At 37.6% G+C, this 24,936-nt stretch overlaps 1 protein-coding gene across 6 annotated transcripts in view; it reads left to right on the forward strand.

The window, feature by feature from the left end:
• Nucleotides 1–24,936, forward strand: part of RPS6KA2 (ribosomal protein S6 kinase A2) — a 301,250-nt gene that overhangs the window by 185,867 nt on the left and 90,447 nt on the right. For 5 of the 6 annotated variants that reach the window (XM_068676930.1, XM_068676932.1, XM_068676928.1 and 2 more), the window contains 2 exons: nucleotides 17,267–17,383; nucleotides 21,659–21,740. In XM_068676930.1, coding sequence (XP_068533031.1) covers nucleotides 17,267–17,383; nucleotides 21,659–21,740 — 199 coding nt within the window. Of the gene's footprint in view, nucleotides 1–16,742; nucleotides 16,847–17,266; nucleotides 17,384–21,658; nucleotides 21,741–24,936 lie in introns of those variants that run through there. The other variant, XM_068676933.1, reaches the window with a different exon arrangement.

A 24,936-nucleotide genomic window follows, 5' to 3' on the forward strand; every position in this document is an offset into this window, starting at 1 on the left:
TATTTTAACTGGATTAGTAAAGATTTTGAGTCTTTAGTAAACCAGGTGAACCATGCAACTTCTCATTTAGCCTTCAGCTGAATTAGCTTTGAATTACTGGATTTGATTAAGCTCTAAGTAATGGAAAGATTTTTGTAAATACTGTAGTATCTAATGGAATTTTGTGTAAGGATTTTTAAAACCTGGATAAAACATAGGTATTTGTAGTCATTTTCTATATATTTGGGTGATTTTTATTGTTGTTGGTTTGTTTAATTGATTGTGTGTTCAGACCCGTATCACTTCAGGAAAAAATTAATTACATACCTAGGCCACTTCCAGGGATTATTTTTTAATCCAGTTTATTTACAGTTGTTCTTTGCATAGAATTGTGTTCTGGAACTGATCTCTTTTACACTGAGGAGTGTCAAAATATAAATAAGTGAGGTGCTGGAGCTATTCTGGCTGGGATGGTAGGTCCGGAGCACCAGGAAGTCTCCCCTGAAGACATTTACATCAGGAATACATTGTCCAGGTGCCTTCTTTCAAAGATGGAAAGGATCAGTAGTATTCATCATTTTCAGAGAAGACTTGTGTACTGGAGGGAGATAAACTTGTGCAATTCAAGTGTTTTCTTTCTAGTCCCTTTTACAAAGAGATGTAAAATAATACAATATATGTGTTGTCTGGACTGATAGATCCAAGCAGCAAGTAAAACAAAGGTCTAATTCTTCAGACCTTTATGCCTTCACCAACATATTGTAGTCACACTGTTGTTAAAACCATTTGTATGCTTTTCCACAATCAAGATCTATTTTTTTTTCTTTGAATAACTTTAAAAACTCAAGTAACGAATGCACACTTCATCCTTGAATTTCTTTCATGGAATGATGTTATTTATAGAGTTTGATCCTGTTCTGAAGTCTGTAGAAAGTCTTTTGATTGTCTTTGAATTGAGACAGTAATTTGTTAACAGGATGCTTCCATCTTCTTTTACTACTTCATACTTAGCAAAAACAAATTTAGAAACTCTCCTTGTTTACAAAGAAGATGACAGCACTAGTTGATTAAAAGGGGCATAATTTGTTGCCCCACTTATCTCATTTTGTTGATTAGCTGCAACAGACGGTGATGCCCAATTCACTTTTAAATGAGTAAATTTGGCACATATGCATGACAGTTCCTCCTCTTCTTGTACCATCATCAACAGACTCCAACCAGCTGGCATTCTGCCACCATGGAAAGTGAGAGTTGTTTTCACTCAATGTGCCTCTTGTGTTCACCATCTGTATCTGCCTTTTCTTAGGGCCCAATCCTGCAAACTATTACAAGATCAGTTGCTTCTCAAGCATCTGCTTACATTGCCACAATGGAGCTAAAAGCATAAGAACTATGCCTATTAATAAAGTGATGATTTTTTAGATCTGGGCTCAATATTCATAAGGTGGATCCTGAATATCTGCTATGTATCTCATAATAGCCATCATTTGTTAAGAGTACTTGTTACATTTACAGCTGAGTGCACACAGGGCAGCTGGCAAACAGCGTAATATCAAGGTGAAAGATGAAAGAGACAGTTGAAGGGAGGTAAGATATGAACTGGTGACATGCTGTTTAGCTGGTATCTGTTCTGATGTTTCTCTGCCTTTGCCATGGAATAACTTCTCTGATGGCTAATCTGAATCTTTCGTGCTGTGATTAAGCCTATTGCTTCTTACATTATCTGTAAGATAATTTAGATTTTGTGCATGTCTCTCCAGTCTCACATAATCATCTGATTAGTATAGGTAGAAAGGAAGAGGGGGAGTTTATAGGTAGGGTAGGAAGAATCTGGTTTGCTTGTTTGTTGATGGAGAATATGGCAAGGGACTATGTGCCTTTCTTTGGAGACTATCGAGGGAGAGGTGTTCAGTATCAAGCCTAGCTGATAGACACTGTTTAGTATGTGATGGATTCCTTAAGTATTTAGCTAATCTTTCATTCAAAACAAACAAACAAAATAGTAATTTCCTTCTGATTTTGCTCCAGTTAAAACACAGTATGTATGTGTATACTTAAATAATACATATTTTTCTTATTAAAGACTGGAAATAATGCTGTGTTTCCTGTAATACTATCACGTCTGGTATACATCAGACTTGGTCAATTGACAGACCATGTATGAAAGGATGCCTCTATTTTCAGTATCCTTCACTGTGATAAAAATGGCTTAGACTGCTCTTCTATGCTATGCAGTTCCAGGATTTTCAGTTCCAAACACACCTAATCAGCCTTCAGCATCCTTAAAACATACAGTTCCTGCTTGTTGGCATAAGAGCAGTTATAGAAAGAGAAGTTATTAGAATCTGTTGTGAATTTTTACTTCCCTTTACTCTTACTTCTAAATGAAGAGTATTTACTCAGCAGTATTATATGTCACTCAGCTTTACTTATACTTCATATAACCAGAAGTTTAGATATTACAACTGTGCAGGGCCATAATTCTTATGTTGGTTTCACATGGATCCAGTAACAGCTTAATTCAAACTCACTGATGACATCCATATGCATCTTCACAAGCATAAGGAATTTTATGAGGATTAAAAGTTTTGATATTGCCCTGCACAAAAAGTGTATGATATACAGCCTGGATAAAGTTCAGTGATAGCAGATGTCCACTTATTCAGGTTTTGTGCATAAAGAAACATTTTGAATATTGAAAAACAATCAGGGAAAAAAAAAAGCAGCCCCAAAATAATGTGTTTTGAGAAAACTCTCAGCATTTAGCAAAGTAAACTGAAGCTCTGCTCAGGCACAGCAGATCCCTGCTGTGTAGTTAGTAATAAAAAAAGAATGATATTTTAAATGCAAATAACTTTAGAAATACAAACAATGCAAAATTTGTGACAAATTTATAATAAGTTTTTCACAGTGTTTTACATTAAAGATTTTTTTTTTTTTTTCCTTAAAGTATTGTCTTAAATTACAGAAATTTTACCTCCCATGGCTTCTTGGAAAAACTGTGACATTGCTCATTGTTTATGACAGGACAAATGGGGAAAACAAGCAAGCAGTGGACTTGTGTGTTTGATTATGCATTTCTTTGAAGTAAAACTTTTGTATAGTTTCAGCTTTCCTTTTTGGCTTTCACTTGTTCTCTGATGGTATTGTCTAGTTGTCCTTTGCCCAAAATATTAATTTCAGCTTCCTCTTGTTACTGAGTGAATTATTTCTCTTACCCATTCAGTTGTCTTAAAGGTATTATTCATAAAACCTTGATATAGTAGCAAGTGGTACAGATACAGTAGGTTGACTTGGGTTATAAAAATAAGACCCAGTATAAATGCGATACTCTAGTTCATGTGTAATTGTCTAGGATTCACTAAGGAGCAAAATAAATGCCTTATCTATAAAGAAACACAGGTAGATATTGCTTGGTGTCCTGTGTATGACGCAGGATTACTGAGTACTGGTGGGCAAGTACAATTTTTGTGTCAAGTACAATTTTTAATGTGGGGAGAAAAGAAAAACAAAAAAAAAGCTGGTTATGATAATGTTGCACCAGTTTCTTAGTGTCTTCAGAATATTGTCCAGTTCCATTGTAGCTTTTGCTGGCATCTCACCCTGATGGAGCCAGACAGTGATTTAGACTATCAATGTGATATTCTTCACCACTGAGAGCATCAAAAAGCATTTTTCCTTCATTAGCTTGACTTAAAAAAAAAAAAAATAAATAAAATAAAAATAAAGAGATTATGTATACATGAAGGGCTGTTTTGTTGGGTTTTTGTTTGCGTTTTCTTTTTGTTTGTTTGTTTGTTTGTTTTTGGAGGGTGGGGTTGTTGGGTTTGATTTGGTTTGGGTTTTGTTTGTTTCTGTTCATTTGTGCTTGTTGGTTACTAACTGGAGCTTTATATGAAATATGAGTTAAAAATGGAATAAAAAGAATGCCTTTAGTCTATGCTCTGAATGGAAGGTTAGACTGAATGGAAGGTTAGACTGTTCCACAGGTCCCCAAAGGCTTTGTGACTGCCCTGAGCACAGGAACATTCTTGCCCAATCTTCTGTATTGCAGCCTTTAGTTCTCCTAGCTGGCTGGGGATATGCTCATGAGAGAAGCCATGAGGTTGCAATATGCCTTATTCTGCTGCTGGCTCAAAGAGAGTAGTATCTTCATTTGTGTTCTATTCCTTTTGTAGGTATAGTTTTGTAATCATCTACGAGCGAATCCATCTGCTTGGTAGAACAGTAGATATGAGTTAGTCTCCTCTCTTCACCTTGTCCATTAACTCTACACTGTGCAGAAAAGGGTACTGCAGAGTCTTATGCATTGGGACTGGATAGCTTCGATGGGCCTGAAGAAGAGTGTCCCATGTATATGCTGAGGTTGGCAGTCCTGAGCAGATCAGGGCTTTGGGTTTGCTGCTTGTAACACAGAACCATTGAGTTTCACAGGAAATCTCCTTGTGTCATGATTTACCCTGAAGATGTGTATGAGTCTAGGTCATTTGTTATTTTCAGTACAGCCATTTGGATCATATTTTATTTTATTACAAACCCTTTTTTTTGTTACGATGCCATTTGGGTTTGTCATAACACATTTCAGCCAGAACAGGAAAACACTGAAATATTCACAGATCAATGAAAAATACCTAGCAGGATCTTGTTAATCTCAGTTTGACCTTCTGCATGTTTGCATATACGTAGAAAAAATACTTGTAGAATGGAGGCTAGAGCAGTGAATTTACTCTAAAACTGTTATCCTCAATGCTTCAAAACACTGGAGGATTATACGCAGAAATGGATTAAACAAAAAGAGCTTCTTTCCACTGCCTGCTTCCGTCATCATGTACCTTCACTTTCAATAGGGCTTTTGTGAATAAAGTAGTTGAAGACAGGAACTGAGAGCACTTGATGTAAAGGTCTCTTTACATGGCTGAAACAGAGTAAGAAGCCTGCGGGATAGCTGAAAGCCACGTCTCACGCTCTGCAGGCACCTAACATAGTGCACTACGATTGGGCTCAGTTTTAAGTTGTCTTGCAAGTCTTATGACTGATGTCAGTGGAACTAATGGGAAAAATACAGTCAGTACTGTGCTGAAGAATAAAATGCATTTTGAATTAAGAAACTTTTGAATGAAGAAGAAAATAGGGTTTTCTTGTATTTGTTGGAGCTTCCCCCACTTTGAAGGCTTGGCCTGATGTTTGCCACAGTGTGATGGTTTTGCTTCCAGTTTCAAGCCCAAGAGCACCAATGTGCCATGATTTCACTGACTTGTGTTGGCAGATCATTGCAGTCATTGGGCAGGATAAGAATCTCCCTGTAGAAAGGTGTTACCATGACTGGTACAGGTATACCTGTACAGGGCAGGTCAGAAAGATGAGATGATGGGAGCATCTCCCATGGTCTGCTGGAGACTGTAAAAAAATCTATAGTAAAAAAGGTGGGATGGATGATGATAACACATCATACACTTTTTTAAAAGTGCATATGCTCCAGCTGAAGCTGAAGGAGTCACTGAGGCACTCAAAAAGCGAGAATTAATCTGTATGTGAACTAGTCAGCCTAGATTTCTTTTATAGTCAGCAGTTTTGTCTGATACAAATCAAAGCCTAAAGGTACCCATTTCTCTTCTGGCTTTGCAAAAGGTACAGACAAGTTTAGATGAATCTGACCCTGAAAATCCTTCCAGACTCTGCATCAGCCTTGGCCAAGCTGTTCATCCATTTCTTTATTTGAGCATATTCATCTAATGGCTTCTTCTCCTCCCTGGTCTGCCCCTCCCCTTCGCCTCCCCCCCCCCACACACACATATGTAGTTGTTTTGTAAATAATAGTTAAAATTCAATATTTTTATCTGATGGTGTTAGGAATTTAGCATTGCGATGGTATATAAAAAGCTTTCAATTTTTGCAACCATGAAGCTGTAATGAATAAGCTGAGAACCAACAACCCCCCCCCCCCCCCCCCACACACACACTTTTGTTATAGGAAAGCATCGTATTGTGGAAACCTCTGCAAAAAGACAGACGTGCAACAGTTTGACCTTTCTGAAATGAGAGTCTTCCAAACAGTGTGGCAAAGGTGTTTCTTTATGTCCAGATGGATTTTCCGCATTGTTTATTCTAATCCCTAAAATACACATCATTTCAGTGTGGTGTATATACCTAATATATGCATTTGTTTAGCACTGTATAACATGTGTGGTAAACAGTTTTTGCCTTCACAGAAGAGGCAATCTGTGCTAATCAGTTAAAAACCCATTCCTTAGAGATCTACCGTATAAATCTTTAAGCTGTGCTAGATGCTTCTTAGTATTTCACAAAACTTCAAAATGCAATTTCCCTGGGCCAGATATCCAGTAGACTGCTGAAAATGTGGTTAGAGAGATACTTGTGTGTGGTAAAAGTCCTTAGGTGGAAATCTAAGGCACTGAAATACATACTTCCACAAAGATGACCTGGGTTTCACCCATGGATGTAATAAAAGTGCGCATGTGAAGATATAAATTTGCTTAAATTGTGAGTTACAGATCTAGTATCTCTTGATAAATGTTTGTGCATGAAACTGGAACCCATGAGCTGAGGTGCCATACGGTACTTTGTGTTGCCTTTTCTTCTAGGAGCAGTGCTGGGTGTAGCAGGGCTACTACCAGCAGCGTCCCCATCCAGAAAGTTATAGCTCTTGCAGGGATCATTCTATGATGTACGTCTGCACTCTCATCCACCCAGGTGAATGGGTCAGTATTCAACTAGGATTAAGCTGCTGCATAAAAAGGACACATAATCCTTTCCTTCTCTCAAGGCCAGCACTGGAACTGGTGGTTGTAGCCTGAACCCAAGCAGCACCAGCACACCTCTCTGCAGTGCAACAGCCTGCAGCCCCTCGCCTTCTGAAACTCCTGTGTCACATGTGGCGGGTGGTTTTGATGGCTTCTTGTGAGGCCTGCCTTTCCAAAACACCACGTCTCCTCTACAGGGCTGTTTTTGCATGAAGCAGTGTGGCCCTGCCAGGTTGCCTGTAGGTGGGAGAGCCCTGTGCAGTAGGCTTCTATATCTCCAGTTGTCATCTGTGCCCTTGTTCCTGGAAATGGGAAATAAAAGCACAGCAAAAAGGGGAGAGCAATATACTTTCTCATGTCCCATGGAAACCATCTAGGCTGCAGGCACAGTTACGCTGGTCCCAGGGATCCCACCTTTACAAGCTGTTGTAGCGTCTCCATTCACACTACTCTGTTGCCCTTCCTCAGCCACTTCCTCTTCCTCCTTCATATGCCTGCATATAATTAGCTTCCTTGGTCATTATCTGAACTGTCCCACAGCTCATTTCTGCTCTGGAAAAAGCCTTCTCTGCCTAGCTTTGCATTTAAAGTTGTTTCATGCTACAGTTACGATAGTTTGCAAAGGCAAAACAACTTTCTACCAGTCTTCTCTCAATTTACTTTTCTGTCAATGCAGGCACGAATCACAGTTTCCCTTGTCCTGTAATTGTTTTCCTTCTAGGTGCCTCCTTGTCTCTCTGTCTTCCTCTTATTATTCCTCTGTCCATGTTGTTGCTAAGTCTTGTAGTATTTTCTCTGTATAATTTCCATTTTGCCAATACCATCTTCTTTATGCCTGATCTGTCTCCATCTCCCTCTCTCCTTCAGTGCCTTCACTGAAGCTCTGAGCTGTGAACAGTAGCATTAAAACTAATTTGTATTTGCCTTGATTCCGTAATGGCTTCACATCACTCTGTTTCCCTATTAAGACTGCCCATTAAATGCCACTGAGATAACAAACTTCATTACAACACATTTTTTTCCTAACCTAATAGCAACAGTATTCCAGTTTGTGAAGTACGAGCTAGTTAAATCCTTAGCTGATGCTTAATGTAATTACTGGCTGGCTCAAAATGTGTTATCAGGCTTATATTTCTCTCAGAAAGAAAATGATAATTACCAAACTCTACAAGTGATTTTTAAACAGCAGGCTAGTATTTTTTCCTGAACTGATTAATCCAATGCTATTAATGTGATTAGCTCTTTGTACAGAGTTTTGTCCACTGTCTTACAGTTTAAAATAAAATCTGATATATTGCCTTGAATACACTTATTAGAGATTATTCTGATCTTTAAAATCACCATACAAACTGACTAGGCCTTTTTTACAGTATTTTCTACTCACAGTGCAGCAGTGCCATTTACACTGCTATGGTGAGCAGTGTTTTATTGGGATCACGTGAGAAACAGTGAGGAAATGGTGGTAAATATATTTTGCTTAAGAATTTTATCTTGTGCAGCTGGATTTTTTATTTCCCAATGAATGCACTAATACAACATCAGACACTTTTTTTTTTCTTTCCTTTTCTAGTCTTTGAAGAAGCTGAGTATAGCAGTAAGTGAACCGGAGGCATTTAGTAACTAGTTATGCTTCTTGAAAATAGTATCCAGAACAGACAGACCTTTTTGTCCACCTTCCTGCTTCTCTGAGCCTAATATCACAGTACTTTAACATTTCATAATCTTTCCAGGGCCCTTTGACTCCAGTAATGCCATGAAAAAGGAAGATGGCCTTACCTGTAGTTTAGAGAAGGAACACTGGGACACAGAGGTATATGGAGGCTGTCCATATCCTGTAACACCAGTGCATTAACAGAAGATGGCCATCGCATTAAGATAGTCAGGGCTTACCTGAAAGGGTTGGTGTGCTGCAGCAGCTGCCAGGCAGCTCTGGAGAGTGGGCTGTGGTGATGGAAGGTGGTGGCACTCCTGGAACATCCCCAGCAAGAGCCACCCAAACCACTCATAAGGAGTCTCCAAGGGGTTCAGACCAGAGCATGGAGTGCATGGCATGTTACTGACCTGGAAACAGAACTTTAGCTATAGTGGAGGGAAAAAAATTTTGAAAGTCTTTTGGTATTCCAGCTTCTTCTGTATAAAATGAGTTTTTTTTTTTGTTTGTTTGTTTGTTTTGTGTGTGTTTTTTTTCAAGTATCATAATGCATATTGTCTGTCCGTTACTATTGCATGTAGTCTTCATAACTCTATTTAGTGTCATGAAACATCAGCCTAAGGAAATAAGAATACTTATCGTTATAGAAGTAATAAGAGTTCTTTCTAGGCACTGGATCCAATCTTAATTACTATTTGGTCCTTGGTGAATGAGGAGCAAGTTCTTTTCTTTTCCCTGTTCACCAGCAGAAACAGTCGGTAGTGGACCTTACAGCTCTTCTGAGGTGTAAGACCAAAAGGCACAGATGTAAACCATGCCAAGTAGGGTGTTGATGAAAATGTTCTTGCTCTTATTTATTGTAGCTCAGAGCAATATAGCTGAGTTCTTTGTCCTTTAATAGTATGACTCATTTTGAGACTGTTTCTCTTAAAGTTCACAAATGTATTTGGGTATTTGTAGAGAGCTGCTGTATGAGTAAGTCTGGCCAACTGTTTGTATTTTTTTTTTTTTTGACCAGATGGTTCTGCTTTTGTTCTGCCTTTTTTAACCCCTTGCTTTAATAGTTTGTTTTTTTGTTTTTTAAATGATCTCCTCCTACTCACCACTCCACATAAACATTTGCAGGTTGCATCAAAATCAATGCAAGATTAGTCTTATGCTGGCTAATGGTTTGAGTTGAGAGTTGGAAGTTGGACTGAAAATTGGTGTCTTTCTCTACTTCGTGTATACTTGCATTTTGAATATGAAGATGGTTCTTCCTGTGCAACTTCGCAGTTGTTGTCTTGTACATACTTGTCCTAATCAGGAAGTGACTCTGTAAAGTCACAGATAAACAGCTACTGTCTTCAATCCTAAAGTGTCTAAATCTGTGCTAAAGGAGAATCCATTTAGAGTCTGCCCAATATCACATATTACTGGATGCATTTCAGATGGTTTTTCTATCCCTTACCACAGTATGGGATAATTTCACATTTTTTTCTGTGTTAATTCTCACAGTGTTACCAAGAGGTAACAGAAAACAACTGTTCCTATTTTTCAGGTATATATGCCATAAATACGTGCATTTATTTAGCGAAGTCCAACTCTAATTGATTAACCAAAGATACAGAGGAAGTGTCAAGTAGCACAAAAGACTGAACCCAAATCACTCAGATACTTAAACCTCCAACTCATAGCCTTCACCAATTCATCCAACAGATTGTAGCTTCTGTCTTTGATATCTGTGATTCTCCTGGAAATCTTTCTTTACTTTTAGTTTGTGTTATTTCAGATGAACCTCAAATGTAACAAAATTTATTAGCAAGAAAGGAGGGAGAAAAAAAAAAAAGGCAGGACAAAAAGAGTTGGAGAGATGCTAAAGGGAGTGTAATAGATGTTCTCTTTGGAAAAATGTCTACTGAATTTAGTAGGGACTGATAGTGTTGCACTCCATTGAAATTTCTCTAAGGTTTTTGTATTCCACTAGATTTTGACTTGCTTGGTGAAATTCCATTTGAAAGATAACTCTTTCTGTTCAAATTTGTGAGAGGTCTCTGAAAGAATCCCAACCTCTCTAATAACTATTGTGCATTATTTAACTCCAGATGACTTTTGAGAAGGTAGGTAACCTTATGTCCAAACACAGACTTGGCACAAAGTCCACTGAATTCACAGGGAGTTCAACATACTTCTCTAAGTACTTAATAAAAGCAAGACATTGTTGCTAAAGCAATTGTTAATTTGACAGTAGAAGGTAAAACAAACGGACCCTTTTACAACATTGCTTATTTTACATCTAAGCAGACCACAACAGAAGCCAGAACTTGGATTACAAACCTTTTAAAAAGTAAGATTTCTTTTTCAAAATTTTTACTTCAGCTGCTGGAGACAGGCTTGAGAGGAGGCTAATGAAAATACTCCAATGCTATTTTTTTTTTTAAACATGAGTACTTGTCCTCAAAGAACTGAACACAGGCCAACAATTCATTTCCTGTACCCATTTGCCTGTAACTATTATGAATAACCTATTTTGTCTTCTCAAAAATTACTCTCCTGTGGCTTGAACCAGATTAGAACCTGTGAAACAAAAGTGGAAACCTGGCCTCATCTTTGTTGGACATATGTTCTTCTAACTATTCCCACATCAGAGTTTAAAATGTACTTTCCTAAAGAACCATAGTATTTTGGAATGCTGTGTTGCCTGTGATATTTGGACATTAAATAGTTGTGATTTGGTTTTATATTAGGTGGTAACCTGCCAAATGGTAAGACGGGTAACAAAATAAAGTCCATATCTGGAGCACATGCTATAGACTCATAATGATTCTCTGGAATGGAAATAATTTCTCTTTAGCATTATTATGATTTCCTCTTGCCATATTTTCATTCATTTCTTCATTGACTTCAGGTCCTAAAGCATGCAAAGTCAACAGACCTGAAGACTGAAGAACATGTATATCAAATTGCACATATTTCTATCAGAAAATTGCCCTTTTCTACAGCCATCTCTATGTGACAGTTTTGATCTTGTACAAGTAGTTGACGTGGGCAGGCAAAGATAATAAATCATAATCCTGTCTTACTGGTTTTGAAAAACAATAATTATCTTGCATTAGCACCACATCTTCACTCCTATGTGATACAAATGCATAAGATTGTCCATTGCTAAAAGCAGCTCCTTCTGGAATGACACTATTTCCAGCTGTTTCACACCACTTCAGGAAGTCTTGGGACAGAAAGGTTTTGCTTGTGTAGAAATATATGGTGCATAATTAAGGTGGTCTCTGGGTTTGAGGATGACCTTAGCTCCTCTCCTTCAGAAACCTGTGGGAGGGTTGCTGCAAGGCCATTGAGCAGCCAAGGTAAGCGGTTGTATAGCTGAAATTAGCAACTCTCCTGGAAGGCCTATACTTCCACAAGCCTTTTTGTATCCCAGTGCTATGTGCCTGCACTTCCCGGTCCTGCTCAGACACGTGACAGTGAGTCAGGAGATATTCTGGCAGTTGGAAGAGTTCTCTGTGGTTGCTCCCTGACAGACATGGAGCACTAGTGAATCTCATTCTCCAAGATCTCCATGAAGAAATTTTAGAAGTGAGCTGAGAGCAGTGCTAGAGGGAGCAGTTTGCCTCTTGCTCTGTCCTTGATGCCTATGGGAACCACTGAAGTAGACACGGCTATGTTGTCTGCAGTCTCAAGAAAGCAAGAAGAGAGGCTCTGGTCTCCTATGTCTCAAAGAAAAGGAGATCAAAAAGGCACTTCCACTCCAATTCTGGGTTATTATTTTGTCAAAATTTCTACCAAATGGAGGATGGGCTCTGAAGTGAATAATGCAGTGTATAACCAGGCTCTGATTAGGTCTGTCTTGTATTATCAAAGGGAATCACTCTCCGTTCCTATTCCATCATGTATTGCAGTCATTGCCCTCCCTCTCATCATCTGTGCTGCTCTACTGTGTGCTTTCTTGGAGCCACGAAGAACATCCATCTCACTTTTGTCTCAGGATGATGCTTTTTGTGCAAACATAAATATTTACAGAAGTTTACAAAAGATTAAGCCTCATCAAGTCAAACATTCCTGCTAATGCAGTGTCGGGACAAGTCAGCAGGGAACAAGAGCCTGGGCTGCTGTGCACAGCTGTTGCAAGACCAAACTATGGAACATTCGGTTTTGACTCACTGATCAAAACCATTTTGGAAATTGGCTTGTGTGAGTTGTTTTTCTTTGTTGTTTTTTCTTGTTTTTGTTTTTTTTTTTTTTCTTTTTTTTTTCCCCAGAGTGAATTTCTCTCCACTGAAATAACTTCTTCATTGTGCACAGGAGTCCAGACTTCATTTCCAGTGTGAATATCCTGCCTCTGTTTGGTTGTTGTAATACAAGTTCCAAATGCAAATAAGTTACAATTAATGGACCAATGGAAAAATATAACTGAGCACAAAAACAGCAGAGAGATCTTTGGAGGTCCCTTCCGACCTCTGCCATTCTGTGATCTGACCACAGTACTTTGTGCTCTGATAGTCTGGATTTTCATTCTGTACCTGAAAAAAGTTATCCCACATTCTATCTTTGGAACGGTAGGGGAAAATCCAAGTAAGAATATTAAAAGGGAAACAATACTGTTTTTTGTTGCTGTTGTTTTGTTTTTATTATTATTTTTTTATTCCCTGGGAAGAGTGATAAGAATATCAAAATCCATGCAAAGGTAACTAAAGGTCTGGCACTGATAACCCTTGGATTCTTCTTCAGTGAACTTTACTTGCAGCAGTGGTTTCTAGACAAGAGAAGAAAAAAAAAAAAAAAAAAAAGAGAAAACAAGCTATTTGAATAACTCTAGACAAATATCAGTGACAATTTTCTAGCAACTACTTATGTTATGGAAGTCTACTCAAAGAAATTGAACAGCTCAGGAATAAGCTTAGCATTGGTTGACTAATTAGGGTACCTGCAGGTGCCTTTATACCTTGTGTCCTACTTGTTAAGATCATACCTGTCTATCTGAATGCTAATCACACCAAGAAACAAAAGTCCTTTTAGCATCTCTTTGGGAACAGATTCCCTTCCAGAACTAGAACTAATTTAGATTGCTGTGACTCTTTCAGAAGTATGTTTGCATGCCACGTGGACGCTCAGCTAAGAGCATTTCTAAGACCAGTGCTTCGTCTTGCATTTCCAATTCACTTTTTTCCTTCCCCTCTACATAGTTCCAGCAAGTTACATTTCCTGAGCAGATCTAGCAGGACAACCCTCATGCTGATGCTTCTATGAAAATAGGAATGCCTGGTGTTGGTGGTCTCTTAAAGGAAATGCATAACAGTGTGATAAGGACCACCAGCTCCTCCATTGATTCTGGGCAGAGGTAAAGGCATTCACCACCTGTAAGTCTTTGGATGTTGTGGGAAAATGGAAGTTTTTTAGCCTTGGCTGTTTCACTGTGGGAGTCTGTAACTGCTTGAACTTAAAATACCTCATCCCAATGTCAGAGAGCCAGAAACACAGTGCACTGGAATATATTTCCTTAAAGTGACTGTGCCCATGTTGGATCTCAAGTAGTGAAAGTTTTGCTTTTTGCTTCAGTGGGAGGCGGGTTTGTCGTACCAGCTAAAATACCAGCTGTCCCCTGGGCAGCTCACAAGTAATGCCACTGTAGTAATGATTGGTGACAAAAGGAGCAGTCTGGCATGCTTTTCTTCAGTGCTGCTTTGTTGCCCCTTCCTAGTGAGGAGACCACAGGAAATCCTGCCTTCCTAGAAAAATATCCAGTTTCCTCCTAAGACCCTGTGGAGCAGGCAGCTTGACATGACTGTGGGCATTTCTGAGCCAGGCAAATCGAAGAAGAATAACCTTTCAGAGGAAGTGGCCCAGGCCTCATTGTTTGAGGCACTGAGAGCTCCAGTGGACAAAAACCAGCTGGCTTGATCAAGTGTTAGTGATAGTCTGAGCAGGAGTGTTGGACTTGATTACCTCCAAAAGTTCCTTCTAACCAGCGTTTCTGTATTTCTGCTAAGTCATGTAATCAACAGCCTTTTTCCAATCTTTAAAATCAGAGCTTCTCTGATAAAACACTGTTAAGATTGTATTTAGCCCTGTTCTGTTTAGTAATATTTTTGAGTTTTAATTAAATGTACATGAAATTAAAGTATTGTTTTTATTGCAAGTTATGAAATAATCATGCTAGAATGTTTTGAGCAACTTTCAAGGAAGCTGAATTGTCATCACGTTAATACTCCCAATATAATCCTGTAACAAAATGCATCAAACTAAAGAATTTATATTCAATTTAATAGTACAATGAGAAATATGCTTATGGTTGAAGGCCTGTGACTTTGGTGACTCATCATTTAAACCTGTAAATGTAGCTGAAATATCTCCATGGTTCAGGTGGAAATGCAGCCTTCCAGAATTAAACAGGTTATTAATGTTTCCCTCAGGTGGTAGATCTCATCCACGGTTGTTGAGATCAAAATTTTACCTCAGAGGAAAAGTAAATCTGAGGAAGACAGTGTACATAAAAATGTTTTTGTTTGTTTGTTTGTTTGTTTGTTTTTGGTAGAGCTTTGTGTCCTAAATATATTGTGAAATTTAGATCCACCTATTACTTCTTCTGGTTCTGACTGACGACCCTTGCTGTGCTGTGCTTCTGGGCTGAGATGGGCAAAATCCTGAAATGATGACCAAGTGTACTCAAGCTACACTAACTCGGGAAAAAAATCTTTAATTTTTTTCATAATATGATCATTTTCAGGGGGTTGTACACATGCAGAGGTTGGCCTGTGAAAGCCAATCCTCCCAGATTCTGTTTTTGGTCAATGGAGAGTAAACTCCCAAGCATACAGAGTAAAAAGTGATGAATCCGGGCAGAAGCCTGACTATACAGGGAGTCATTTTTAGCCTTTATGAGTACAATGGCTAGTGATCCAGGCAGTCCAGATATTTTACCAAAACTGTAGTGTGGCAGGGCAGGCTTAGCTCAAAATAATGTTCTTAACAGAGTGCAAGTCTCTTGGGTGCAGGCAGTTTATGTAAAATGCACATCCCTCAGTATGAAAGTTCCTCACTTCAGAACTTGATAGAGGCTTTGATTACACCATGTTTCTAATACCTGGTTTCCTTAAGAAACAGACCTAATACAGTGTTATCGAATCTGTTTTAGTTCACTATTGTTTCTCTTGTACAAGAAAAAAAAATGAAACAATCATATTTTTTTTTAATCAAAAAAATACTCTGTCTCCCACAGTAATTAAAACCAGAAAAACAAGAGCATCCTGGCAACTATATATTTAGAAAACCTTTAAATCTCTCTATGAAAATTGGTTGTTGGTTTCAAGCATTTCCTTTCATGCAAATCACTTGAACTAGAGAAATTAGGATCAGAAAAAAAAATAATTGCTGTTGGATGATTATTATTTTCCATGATTCTGGGAGCATGCACAAAGTACAGGAAGTTTTCCAAACCAAGAAGAGGATATAGTCTCTGTTCCAAAGCACATGAGTGTAAGGAGGCAGAGAAGGGAAGAGAAAGGATGAAGCTGTAGTATGCAGAGCAGTTAGAGTAATACTAGCCATGCATTGGAAGCGTTATTACAGCTGGTAGAAAGTGATAACAATTTTCTTGGGGGAGAGGTAAATCATGTTTATTTTTGTTTAGTAAATAAATGTGTTTCATGGCCAAATGATGTGTTTTGTGAATGTGTTTCAAAGCCCAATGGCCAAATTATTTGGGAATGCATTTTCATTTTAGGATGCTATTTCTATTTTTTCCACATTTAGTTTAAGAAGGGGGAAAAAACTTTACAAATATATTTATAGCTTTCATCAAGATATTTTCTTGAGGAAAAAAAATCCATCTAAAAGTAACATGTATGAGATTTCAATAATTTCTGGTAGGTGCAGAAATATTCAAGCCTATTCCTAAGTGAGCAATTCACTTAGATCTGGGAAATGAAACAAACCAGATAATTGTACTCTAAACCCATGTTGCATTTGTTCAGAAGTTAGAAAAGTAGTTTGAACAGAAAACAAAACAAAAAACAGGTGTACAGTACACTTAAGAAAGTATGTAAGTAGCATCTTCCCTCATTACTTTGTCCTTGAAGATAAGTTATTTTTTTGCAGGTTTCTTTTCAGCTCAATGATTTTCTGGGTTGCTGCAAACTCTGCGTAGTCCCTCTGGGTCTCACATGACCCAGTCATTCTCTTTTTAGAGGAACATGCCATAATAACATAAAGCAAACAACTCAAACGAATATGTTGTGTTACAGCTTGCAAAATGAAAGTCCTAGTTCAGCTGATTTCTTATGTTCTTCTTCCCACCACCTCAATTTCACATCTAGATCTTTGTTGTTTATTTAGAAGGTTACTGGTAGTAACTTTCCATTCTTCTAGTTAAATAGGAAGAGCCACTTTTAACAATGCCTTTCCTTTATTGCCTACTCATAAGAAGAATTGCTGCTTGAGACTCAAGTGAGCTTCACTTTTTAAGGTGGGTTTAAATGATGTTATGAGCAAGAGTTAGGAATTATGTGGAGAGTAGTGTGCTGGAGTCTATGCAGTATTGATGGGGGTACATGTCACTGTTAGCAAGGTCTGTGATGAGCATAAATCTCTACAGTGTGTTTCTGTTTCAATTTGCTATATCTTTATTTAGATATAATTTTAAGGTTTAATAAACAGAAGGAACAGGCCTAGATGTCCTGATATCTGACCCATGACCCTCTCCTGGCACATGGAATGTTTGGACAAGCATTTGGTTCGATTTTTCAAGATTTCATATATGATTGTAGTGTCAGAGAAGATGTGATTTCAATAAACAAAATGTTTCCTTAGGATAAAAGTTCTGATTTGGGGATTTTTATTTTTATTTTATTTTTTATCATTCTTTCTTTCTTTCTTTCTTTTGCAGGAGGAAGGTATAGTGAAGGAAATAGACATCAGTCATCATGTGAAGGAAGGTTTTGAAAAAGCAGATCCTTCTCAGTTTGAGCTACTGAAAGTATTAGGACAAGGTTCATATGGAAAGGTAATTTTTAATGCCATCTAATCACCTAGAGCAATAATAAAAATGTCATGTCCTTTCTCTGAGTTCATTTACACTGGTACCACTGTTTGTATATAAATTGTGTTGTAAAAGCAGATAAGCAAAACCAAATCTCTTCTGTCATTTTAATAGCACTTTGTCTTTTGCTGGATTCCTATATATAAGAAGTTTATAGCTCTGGACCCAAACTAATGAGCACAAGTGAGCATTAATGAGCAACACTGTTTATGAAGTTAGACTCCTTCTTTCTGACCTATCCACTAGGGAGGTGAGCATACTACTGCTGCTTACCGGTAAGAACATTCAAAGGCTTAAAATGTCTGCTTCCCAATTTCTGCTAAGGGCAGATGGGATCCCATCTATGGTTACCCCATAGTGATTTTGTGAGAAATATTCCTTACTAACTATTAGATATAAAGCAGTTCATAGTTGCAAGCTTTCATTTGTTAACCAGCAAATAATGTTTTAATTTTCGGTTTGTTTTTGTTGCCCACAACGAAGATCTGTTTCCTAATGTAATTAATTGTTGAGTGTTTATGTAAGCGTATATGTATGTATACTATATATATAAACCATTTGCTGAAAAAATAAATAAGTAAAAATGCCTACTTATATGACAACAAGCTAAGCTATGAAGAAACAATTTTTTTTGTCTTAAGTCCAAGGCTTTGCTTAATCCCAAAGGTCTTCTTCAACATGATGTGTCATTTGCAATTAAGAATAGGAAGGAAAGACAGAGAAAGAGGGAGGACTCAATTCAGTGTTAAACTCTTTCTATGGATTAACTAAGTAAGACTTTGGAACTTGCAGAACGGTGAGCCTAATTTACACTAGAAATGGAAGCACTTACCATTTTAGCTATTTTATATATATGTATATATTTAACGCTTCTCAGCCTTCAGAGGTGGATCATTCCAGCCAACTTGAAGAACTGGCTCCTACCTAAAATCTGCTGAGGCATCCAGCACAAAGCTGAATACCATGACAATGAATCAGGGTCTTCACTTTTACTGATGAATAAAGATATATGAGGAGTACTAAGCAGTTTCCAAGTATTCCAGAACTGTATTGATAAGTAAGGCTGTTAGGAGATCCCTGAGATGAGAGAAATCAGGAGAGTTAGCATTCACTACAAAGTTTTACTCTAGAGAATTGTTTGAAAGCACTATAATGATATTTGAGTTTTGAATGTTAAAGAAATATGAGAAATAAAACAACTCAGATTTCTTCTGATTTAATACAAGGAGGGGAAGTACAAGAGAATCTCTTCTTCAAAAGTAAAAGAAGCAGTACGGCCAGTTTTCATATCTGAGCAGTAAATATTTTAGAAATGGTTCGCTGGCTATCTCAGATTGTGTTGATGTGTTTTTGTTATTATCTGTCCAAGTTGGCATTCTAGTTTTAGGCATTGTATCAGCAAAATGTTTATTCTCTGCCACCGCTTCCCAAAAGGAGATCTGATTTCTGGGGCATACTCCACTGAAATCACTGCAGAATCAGAGTGTGGGTGTGTGGACATCATACCTATCTGAAGTTGTGTGTGATTACAAGTCACTTTTAGTATCTTACGTGAAACAGGTCAGTAAACTCACCAGAGCAACAAAGACATGGAGGAAGGAAGTCTGGTCAGTGTTTCTTATGCAGTCTTCAGTCACCTAAATTTTCATCACTTCAGTATTTCAGCTGATCAAATCTGTAGTTCTTTGGGGATGCAGATCTGCTGTTTTTCAAGTTGTTTACCTAGGGAGCAAAAATCACCTAAATCATTTCCTGCAGGATTAAAGAACATGCCTTTGGTTTCAGAGGGAGTATGCTCAACTCTGTTGAAAGTCACAGCACTTGCTTAGGTTTCCGGGTTGGGATTTTGTGATATACCTATTACTCCAGCTAAGGAACTTTTAGTAGTTCTATCAATCCATTCAGTTATGCATAACCAGAGGTGTTTACATGCATATAAAACTAGACAATTGAAAGTCATTTTCAGACACATGCCTGTGCTATTCTGGCAAACCAGTATTACAAAGCTTACATAAACAGCCTGGTAAGTACTCTAGGACCACTCAATAGTTTCAACTACTATCAAGACTATAGCTTTAAGAATAATTAGGAGGCAACCTTCATTTTGCAATACAATGCATTTTAATTTGTTCTGCTTCCTTTTTGGTTAGATAATTATTTTAATGTTCTCTGAAACAGTACACACTGTTTTTGACTCATCTTTTTTGGAGAGAATGCAGACCAAGTGCCCTATCCCATGCAGCAGAGAACAACTGACTAGTGACTAGTAACACAAATTGATAATTTTGCTTTTTACAGCAATAGGGGTATAACTAGGTTTACATGGCAGGTAATGTATTTCTTGAACTGCAGCCTAATGTTTCTGCAGATGAAGCATGCTGTGCTGTTGTATGTGCTGTACATTTTAAAATCATTATCTTAAGGGTTTGGGATTTGTTTTAGTTTAATATTTGCTTGGGGGTGAGGGGGAAGGTTGGGTTCCATTATAATTTTTACACAATATTATTAAAGATTAAAATCTGGTGTTTGGGCAAACTTGCTTTATGACTGTCCCAACATTTCTCTCTCTAGCTGTAGCTGAAGTTCTAAATTAGTTGACTTCCTGTTAATACTGGAGCAGCTGAGCTTAATTTATCATGAATGTTAATGAAAAACACTTCAGAAAGTCTTATGTGTTCCTGTTGCATACAGATTTCATAATTTGTTTCTGCAGTTGTGAGTACCGGAGGTTCTTGTATGTTCATCAGACTAGGAAAAAGGAGATGGGAACAAGCAACATGTGCCTGATCTCAGCCAGTCAGGGAAGCTCAACTGAAGAACTGTGCATATCTCATGCACAGGAAATATCTTGAGAATAAAAGGCTCACCAAAAATGTATCAGATCGTATCACAGAGGTGTTGTAGCTGTGATGCTGTACAGATGTAAGAGCCCTGCTCAAGGTGTTTGGAAAGAATTTACTTTTTTTTTTTTTTTTTTTTTTTTTCCCCAGTTGCTCTAGATGGCTGTTAAAAGTCATTATCTCTCCCCATGACCCTTTTCTCAAAGGGTGTTTGAGAAAATTGTAATCTGTTTACAGATTTAGATTTTTTTTTCAGGAGGAAGTGTCTTTCAACTTGCAAATAATGTGCCAAGAACAGATTTCCTCCTTTCGTATTTTTTTTGGGGGGGGGAGGGGCCTTTTATGTTTTAGGTGGTGACAATGCTGCATAACTCCTGAACAAGTGATGAATTAAAACAATTTCCACAGATTTTTGTAATCTAAGTAGACATTCTTCAGTAAAATTATTTCAGCTAGTCTTTGTTGATTCATGTATTTATAAGTATGTGCTATGTACGTAGACTTGTAGTTCTTTTGCGTTTGGCTTTACTTATGGCTTCTGTCCAGTAGCAAAGGTGCTGAAATAACAACTGAGCCACTGTCGTTTGGTGGTTCTGATTTTAGCAGAGTGAGCCCTAGGAATCAACTAAATTATTTCTTTCTTTTATTTTCAAATATTAATACTGGAACACCCTTTAAAATACATAGTAATAAAAAACAAGAACAAAAATATGCTTCAGTCAGACAAGAAGTAGTAGATGTATGGAGTAAAACAAGAACAACAACAGCAATAAATCAGAATTTTAGCTACAACAATATTTTATTCCAATTAAAAAAATTTACACCAAAAGATGTAACATGGGACACTCTAGCAAGGAAAGCTGCCTTTATTATAATAGTGAGTTTGTCAATGAAAATGGTTCTACGTTTTGTTAAGAATGCTTGAACAGTCTTCCAGCTGTATCAAGTTTTTGCTTCAGTGACATCCTTGGTTAGTCATCACTCATGACTTATGACATAAATTATACCAATTTATTTTTTCTTCTTAATTTAATTGATAAAAATAATTTTAAATACACATTCCTAAGCACAATGATCCATTGCTTTTTTTTCATGTAAAGCTGTTCAGAATATGAAGAAGTGTGCACACATTGTTTACAACTATTCACTCATCTTGAACTGAATGTGAAAGGGCTATTAATAACGTCAAACATATTTTCTTTGTGAGGGAGTAAAGGCTTAAAACTGAAGCTTTCTAGAGCTAGCTCAGCAAATTGCAAGGGAAATATGAGGTACTTTTAGCTAAGAGTTTTCATTGGAGTTCCTGAATCTTAGTATTTGTTCCTCCATCAAATACAGCAAGCCTTGTAACTAAAAGCTCGTTCCCCTTTTACACAAGATGTCTGTTTTTTTTTTACAGGTATTTCTAGTGAGGAAGATTAAAGGATCTGATGCAGGTCAGCTTTATGCCATGAAGGTACTTAAGAAAGCAACTCTGAAAGGTAAGGATTGGGACAGTAGCTGCAGTACCCATTTCTGTGATAATTTATCATCTGCTTTGTGATAATTTATCATCTGCTTTTATTTTCTTGTCGTTTTTTTTTGTTTGTTTGTTCGTTTGTTGTTTTTTTTTTTTTACATTGCTGTTGTTGTATGGTATATATCAGTGCAAAAATATGTTTCTGTCATCCTTGAAAATTCTGCCTCACGGTAGTGAATATTTTAGAGAAAGGTACACAGAAAATGTTACCTATATAATTTGAGAGCATGAAAACAGAGCTTTGATGTTTTCTAGCTGCTTGCATTCTTTACTTTCTTAGCATTACTTATAGGACTTCTATGGGGCATATATTAAGTTGTGTTAGAATGGCAGTATCTCTCTGTTTCTGAAGTAAACTGAAGCAATTATATATATATATATATATATATATATATATATATATAAAATTATTATTATTTTTAAATAAGGGTGTTGTTGAAGTAAAACGTGACTCCTATTGGGCAGGAAGGCCCTCCTGCTGGTGTTTCTCTACGTGCCTGAAAATTCATGGGAACATATTTTCAAGTGTGATGAGCTGTTCTGATTCTGTTTTGACATCTTGTTTTCCTAACTCATGAGTGTATGGCCTCCAGTAGGCTGAGGCCTAATGACTGACTGTTGAATCTGATCATCTTCTTCTGGGATCATTGGCTGCTACCACCTCACTCAGACAAAAAGGAAGTGTCTAGTAAAGGGAGAGGACTGAATAGCAAACGTGGAAAATTTGATCTCAGCTGAAGTCCCTGTTGTTTGTTCCTCCAGAGAGTTAATAAGATCCACTCTTCTTCCTGTTTCCCTGACCTAGCACTGTACTGTTTTTAACCCTCAAATGTCTGACATGTTTTACAGATGAAGATGACAGGGTTCATTTTGCCCAAAGCAACTTTTCCACTTACTCTGAGACTATGAGGGTTTGCACAATGCAGAATCGTGCCTAAGTGTCTATTCTAATGTGAAGAGAGCGAATTTTGAGATAGTTCTTATGACTTATAAATCCAACTTTAGCATGCCTCAGTTTGAGGAAGTAAAACAGTGAAGTTACCGGTAATTGCAAGGTAGAGTTTCAGAAGGAGGTGACAGGCAGATCCAGCACCTCTTCTGAGCACTAGTTAAGATAGGGAAGTGGCAAACCAGGAATTTACAAGGTCGTTTACACTAGCAAAGCTTTTTCAAAGAAATAGTAACTTGAGGTGATGCTGTTGTGCTGATCTTTTTGTTTAGAAAGTAGATGGGAAAGTTTGTTCTGGCAGAAGAGAGGAGTGTAAATAGCCACTTAAATAGTTCTGGACTTAATATGTAGCAAGTAAAAGGTTAAGATTGTGTATACAGTATGTGTAATAGAGTGAACCTCTGATGTCTCACCCAATAGCAGAAGCACAAAGTGCTTTAACTGCACTGAACTTAACTCTCAGAGCTTTCCCCACCAGTGAAAGCTGTCTTCTGCAGAGCACAGCATCTGAGGAAGGACTGTGTGACCCCTCTGGTGTGAACTCATATCAGAGACTTATTTCTATTTCTCTTGAGAACCCACAACTTTTCATCTAAGGCGAAAATTGGGTAAAATTGCGTAATGTCTCTATCTCTTAGGTGTGTGTTTTTTTTTTGTTTGTTTGTTTTTTTTCCTATAACTGAGGTGTGTTGAGCAAAACCAGTTTTGGATATGGAGAGGATTTCTTCTAGATTGTCAAATACTTTATTGTATCTTAATGTATCTACATCTGTAATGTTAGATTCCACTGGAAAAAAATAGCCTGTATTATGGGAGTTTTTTAGGAAATTTCAAAACTTAAATGGTGATCTTAAACTACTCAAAGTGGTTTCATCTCTGTTACATCTAGAATAATAAATACTTCCAGATGCCTGCTGTGTTTACAGTTCCTTAGTTCCTTATAACATGGAGCTGGTGCCTCTCTCCTCCTTTGGCCTTTTACAACATAATGTGCGTGTATATATATATATATATATATATGTATATATAAATTATTTCCTCAAACATGAGTGACAAGATCAAAAAACTAAGGCTGTTTTGTGATCTTTTCTGGATCGCATTTCTCTCCCATTCAAACTCCTTACCCCTCTGACTGGTAACTGAAAGTTTCTCAATAATCTGACAATAGCTAACACATTGGTAGGAACTAGTTTGTCTGCACTAGTTTCCACAGATAAGTTAAATTTAACAGCTATTTAACTTGAACTAGAAAAATGAATGCAAAATCCCATTGGCATAGGGCAAGTGAGAAGAGCAAAAATGAGAACTGCTGTCAGTGAACTTCCTTGTAACTTCTGGCACAGAGATCATATTTCTGACAGCTTAATTTCATCTTTTAAGTGAGAGTGCTGAATCGTTGCTGCCTACCTACACTCAAAAAGTCTGGAAGTCACTCCAATGTGAACTGTTTATTACCATGTCAATAATGGGAGCAAAGCCACAAGTACTTGTTAGTGTTGTGTTCGCTATTTACTGACAAAAGACATGCTACAAGACAAATTTCTGAATAATTTTACTTCCTAATCTGTACTGCACAGTACAGTATGGAGCAAGAAAGCCAAAGCTCCGGGAGCCAGTGCCACTGACACAGCCTCAAATATTTCTTTTCTTTTCTTTAGCAAAGCAAATCTGTGAAACATAAAATGGAGAAATGAGAAGAAAGGAAGGGGGGGGAAAAGATGAGGGAACAAAACTGCTTTTTCTATTCTGGAGTAGTCTGAAGAACCAAAATCCAGATAAATATGAATCTGAAAAAGTTAAATGCCCTCAGGAATGAAGAGTTAAAATTAGCTTCGCACTTGCTCTGAAGAACAACCATGATGGGTCTTGTAAAAGTGTCTCCCAGCCCCGTAGCCTGACTCTGGCATTGACTAGCTGAGAATGTGTAAGAAGTACAAAATAGTGCTTCCTCCAGTGGGTCTGCTGCCTCCTGCCTCTCCCCAAAGTACTTGTCCTTTTCTAATTAGTATGACCAATGAAAATTCACCAACAGAAAAGGCTAGTTTAAAAAGGTTACAGCAATCTGTAGTAGCATTCTCCAAACATTTGCAGCCCAAATAAGCTGTTTGATACAAAAAAGGCGTTTGTAGATTCAAGCTTGAAGAAGATCTGCCAAATAGCAGAGCAACTCCAGCTGTGAAAGCAGAATTAAAATCCAAAGTATTCCAGT

This window comes from Anas acuta, chromosome 3 (assembly GCF_963932015.1).
Source record: "Anas acuta chromosome 3, bAnaAcu1.1, whole genome shotgun sequence".
NCBI classification, from domain to species: Eukaryota; Metazoa; Chordata; class Aves; order Anseriformes; family Anatidae; genus Anas; species Anas acuta.